We start from the raw sequence: 5,034 nt of genomic DNA, 5'->3' as shown, positions 1-5,034 counted from the left end.
ACAAAAGAGCCCCCTCCTAATTCACTAATCTGTAGGATGATACTGAACTTTTGGATTTGAAAAAAGTTTCAGAAGATATATCTAATGTAGATGGTGATTGATAGAGCAATTCTTGCTCATAAGTTAATGAATATGAGTACTCTCCTGCCAATAACTTCCATCGCGCGCGCACGGACGCTGCAGCCGCTAGCCCCAACGGCCCACCTCCAACGCCGCTCTCAGCTGTAACCACCCCAAGACCCGACGCAAGCCGACGACCGAGGCTATGCCTCCGGGAGCGGCCGCAGGCCAGGAGAACGCTCCGCCGATGCCATCCTTGGAGCCGGCCAGGCTTGGCCGGTGAGCCCCTCAGGTGACGGCGAGGGGGGAGGGGGAGGGGAGAAGGAGGTGGGACGACGGTGGATCTGGGGTTTCTAGAGGAGGGCGACACGGGGGTCGAGTGTGTGATGGAAACTGATACATCTACATGTGTCAAAACCACGACCGTATATCAACCCTCGACTTTTTTTTGAACATCAGTACAGGCACACACACATGTGCCTCGTTGTCGGCGGGAATGTCTCCTCTCACTGAAAGCGCATCGTCAAAAATTCTGAAATAAATCTAAAAATAATGCAAGCATCAAGACTTTGAAATCCGATAGACTGGGATACCACGGTCCCTTCAATCATAGATAGGTTTTCGTTGGGTTAGTTGAGGGAGTGCTCTCCCACCCACCAGGCCAGCCACCCCGGTCAGGCCACCACTCCTCCCTACTTTTCTCCTCATTCGCCACCCTCTAAAATCTCCTTCGTCTTTCTCTCCTCCCAACCAAGAAGGGGATCCACGCTCGCTTGATTTTCATTTGGGAAGAAGAAATTTATTTTTTGGTCTCAGAGTAGAAGGTGGGGAGAAGAGATGAGCGGACGGGTGGATCACGAGTACTCCTACCTGTTCAAGATGGTGCTCATCGGGGATAGCGGCGTCGGCAAGTCCAACATACTCTCCCGATTCACCCGCAACCACTTCTCCCTCGACTCCAAGTCCACCATCGGCGTGGAGTTCGCCACCAAGTCCTTGCAGGTCCGCATTCTCTCCCCTCGCATTTCTGCTATATCTAACCGGAAGATGTTCGACACGCGTGCGTGCGTTTTTTGTATGGCCTCGGACCGATGATGACACACCGGATCATGGTCCTCTTGATCCTGTTGTGGCGAATGGGGAAAGTTATCTCGGTGACGGCGTTTGTTGCCACCATCAAACTTGCTCGTTTCTCACGAGTTTTTGGTTCTCGGACGGAAGGATGGCTGGCTCGTTTGAGACTTCAGCATGTTCTATCAAATCTTCTTAGGTGGATCATTAGGAACAAACTCTGCTTCACAAATAGCAAACGCATTGAATTACTGTAGTTGTCATTCGTCTTCCCTTATTCATCAGACTAGTTGTTAGACGTTGTTCTAACCTCCATTACGTTTAAGAGTTCTTTTTTGGATGCTAGATTCGCCTGGTTCCCCTTGGATCACATCATTAGGATGTTGATGGACTGATTGTTAGGTTGATTGCGAGCTGCAGCCACTTTTTTCTTAATGTGGCATCCTGTCTGTTCTGTCTTCCAGGGTTAGGTGAAACAAACCTGTCTGTTCTGTCTTCCAGGGTTAGGTGAAACAAAACCTGTCATCTCTATTGTCTTCCTTATGCATTGCCATTATCATTGTTGTTATTCTCACCACGCTGCAGGTGTCGTGAGCAATCTTCAAATCATTCAAATTGTTGTTGTTGTTGTTGTTGTTGTTGTTGTTGTTGTTGTTGTTGTTGCCATCCCTCCATTTAGTATACAAGGCCACTTTGGAATGTACATTTTGCATCTATACAAGGCCACCAATAGTAATCAGGCCAAAATTAATGATATTTCCTTGTATTAGTAACTTATTTAATACTTGCACTCATGCAGTCATAATAACACACAACTATTCCTTCTTTGCATGCATGTGGCGTATTAATTATCCCAGTAAACAAAAAGAAAGGTTGACTTGCAAAGCACATATTAAATTTTACCTTGGTACATGTAATATGAGTTTGTGACCTTGTATATAAAATTGGAGGAAGTACAATTATTGTTATAATTGTGGCATTTAACAGCCTCCTTTTTAGTGCAACAGCAGTGCCACTTTTCCTGTGGATTTAGCTCATCAGTTACTCTCAATCTATTATCTTTCTTCTACTTCAGAAGATAGTTTGTGTTGGAAGCCATGGACTCACTGGTCCAGCTACTTTTTGACGTCTGATTGTGAATGGTGTTGTTAACAGATGGAGGGAAAAACAATAAAGGCTCAGATCTGGGACACAGCTGGTCAGGAGAGGTACCGTGCAATTACAAGCGCATATTACCGGGGCGCTGTAGGGGCTCTCCTTGTATATGACATCACAAAGAAGCAGAGCTTTGACAATGTTAATAGGTGGCTGCGTGAGCTCCGTGATCATGCTGACTCCAGCATTGTCATCATGATGGTCGGTAACAAGTCTGACCTGACACATCTAAGAGCTGTCTCTGAAGATCAAGGCAAGGCACTGGCTGAAAAGGAGGGCCTGTTTTTCCTTGAGACATCAGCTATGGAGGCTGTAAATGTGGTAGAAGCCTTTCAGACTATCATCACAGAGGTCTATGGTATTGTCAACAAGAAAGCACTGGCCGCCAAAGAAGCAGCAGCAGCAGCTGTTCCATTGCCTTCCCAGGGTAAAACCATCAGCATTGACAGTACTACCGGGAACTCAAAGAAGGCATGCTGCAATACTTGAAATGTAGACATCATACCGTAGAGAATCGGGAGCGGGAATCAGCAGCAGAGCAGCTTAGTTGAACTGGTGCGAAGGCATTTCTACTCCTTTTGTTTCTCTGTTGCGCAAACATCCTGGAGTACACTGCCGTAGGGGCAGTTTGTTCAGCATTTCTGGAAGTTAGATGTGTGTATTAGGATTCTGTTCCATTTTCCGCTATGAAAGTTACATTATACTACCTCTGTAAACAATATAAGAGCGCTTATATCACTACTTTAATGATCTAACACTCTTATATTTCTTTACGGATGGAGTACTACAATATATGTCGGATTATACATCATACTTTATAGGACCCAAAACAAGTTTCGTTAAACCCTTCTTGGTTTATATTTTTTATTTGCTTTCTTTTTGTTTGCTAACTAGTTATGCTACTTCTGTCTTTGGAGAAGTAAAGTATTACGTACTGGTGGTCCTATGAGTTGTTGGCGCATTATACAACCTTCGTTGGAAATTTCTGAATATTGTGGTATGATTTGAATTAGTAATATGAGGCGTGGTTTCAGTATTACTCCCTCCGTTCCACAATACATGCCTTTCATTTGTCAAAATATAGATGTATCTAGACATGTTTTAGTATATAGGTACATTTATTTTTGGACAAATGAAAGTCAAGTATTTTAGAACGGAGGGAGTAGAAGGCAGCCGACAAGCGGTATCTTAGAAGGACACCAAAGATATTTGGTTGCAATGTTGCAAATGGATGGTGATATCGATGAAGATGCAAGGGTCAGATCAAAGCTCGATAGATGAATGTCACCAAACTTCCGGCGTTTTTTGTGACAAGAGAGTGCCTAAAAGTTAAAAGGCAGGTTGATGTACAGTAGAACCCTAGGTGGCCTCATCTTTCATAACTTGGAGGGGATTCAAGGTGAACACACAAATCACCAAGGGGAACACTCCAAGATAAGTTCAATCACACATCCACTGGAATAACATATGAGATCCACAAGAATACAAGGTCGACAAGAGGAAAAGAGTAGTAAGGGTTGTTCTTTCCAAATCCTAAGGAGATGGGGGCTTGATTATCTATTGGAGAGGAATGTTATATCCTCAATTGGTGTAAACGCCTAAGGCATATTTTTTTTGTAAAGAGGAATTTAAGGGGGGAGCCATATGTTTCAAGATTTAGGGGAGAAGCACTCATTCTTGCTTTAGCTTTTCTGGTTTTCTCTTACCTCTTAACTTGCCCCCAATAATGATTCAAGGGAGAGGAAACCTATAAGCGGAGAAAAATCTTATTGAGATCTTATTGAATATTCTTTAGTTGATTTCTTTGGGAACATGAAGTTATACAAGTGGTATTTACTCTGACGAGTGCTACTTATTCTTATACAAGTTTTCCCAATCTTGGTTCTAACTGCAATACTTATCATGTTTTTTTTGAAAGTAAAACATCCTCTTTATTTATTAGTAATAATGGTTACATCGTCTATAAGAAAATTTACAATATCGTTCAAAGGTTCCTCAAACCAATCCCTTGTCTCAGAAAATTTAGTTACTCTAGCAATTTCATGAGCTAGTTTATTTGCCTTCCTATTACAATGTTCAAATCTAACTAACGGAAAATCACAAACCATAAAATAACAATCATCAAACACAGTTGCCGCCGCTCCCACTATATGTCCTCCATTCTTTATCGTGTCAATTACTTCCATATTGTCGGAGTTAACAACAAGTCGGTTGCTTCCCGCCTTTTGTGCAAGTAATAAGACAAAATGTAGTGCCATGGCTTCCGCTGTTAAGACATCTGCACACCAATCCATCTTCCAATTCCCTCCAACAATAAATCTTCCTTTATCACCTCTAAGTATAGCTCCCGCTGTGCCTCTAAGCATGTCTTGATCGAAAGAAGCATCGACATTTAATTTCACAAAACCTAGAGGGGGTCTCGTCCATCCCTCTATTCTATTTGTTGCCTTGGAGGATTGGGCAATAACATAGTTTGTTGTTATAGCTCGGACTCCCATCAAAATTTGGTATGCATCTTGGGTCTTCCCATGATGGACTAGCGAACGTCTTTCCCACCATAAATACCAGGCTGTTATAGGGATCAGTTCGTGAACATTCTGTATGCCCACTGTAAATAGCTCGTGTCCTGGCATAAGAAGTAGAAATTTGAGTACTGCCTCTCCCGCATGATCGACCGTGCAAGCTTTTTTAATGGCTTCGTGCAATCCCAGTTTCTCCCATACCTCTTTTGCCTTTTGACACAAAAAT

The 5,034-nt window shown here is 43.0% G+C and overlaps 1 protein-coding gene across 1 annotated transcript; it reads left to right on the top strand.

Annotated features, from left to right (window-relative positions):
• The first annotated feature begins 706 nt into the window (after positions 1-706).
• Positions 707-3,059, top strand: LOC125553787 (ras-related protein RGP2). Its single transcript, XM_048717490.2, has 2 exons — positions 707-1,062; positions 2,287-3,059. Exons 1-2 carry the CDS (start codon positions 898-900, stop codon positions 2,773-2,775), a joined length of 654 nt encoding a protein of 217 aa, XP_048573447.1. The 5' UTR covers positions 707-897; the 3' UTR covers positions 2,776-3,059.
• The last annotated feature ends 1,975 nt before the right edge of the window (positions 3,060-5,034 follow it).

Source organism: Triticum urartu, chromosome 1A (assembly GCF_056163025.1).
Source record: "Triticum urartu cultivar PI428250 chromosome 1A, HENAU_Tu73, whole genome shotgun sequence".
In the NCBI taxonomy this organism is placed as follows: domain Eukaryota; kingdom Viridiplantae; phylum Streptophyta; class Magnoliopsida; order Poales; family Poaceae; genus Triticum; species Triticum urartu.
Note: the sequence above shows the minus strand (reverse complement) of the source record. Positions and strands in the feature narration are given on the sequence as shown.

Coding starts and splice junctions, on each gene's coding strand:
- LOC125553787 (XM_048717490.2), top strand. CDS start 898: ATGAGCGGACGGGTGGATCACGAGTACTCCTACCTGTTCAAGATGGTG. Junction 1,063..2,286: donor TCGCCACCAAGTCCTTGCAG/GTCCGCATTCTC, acceptor TGTTGTTAACAG/ATGGAGGGAAAAACAATAAA.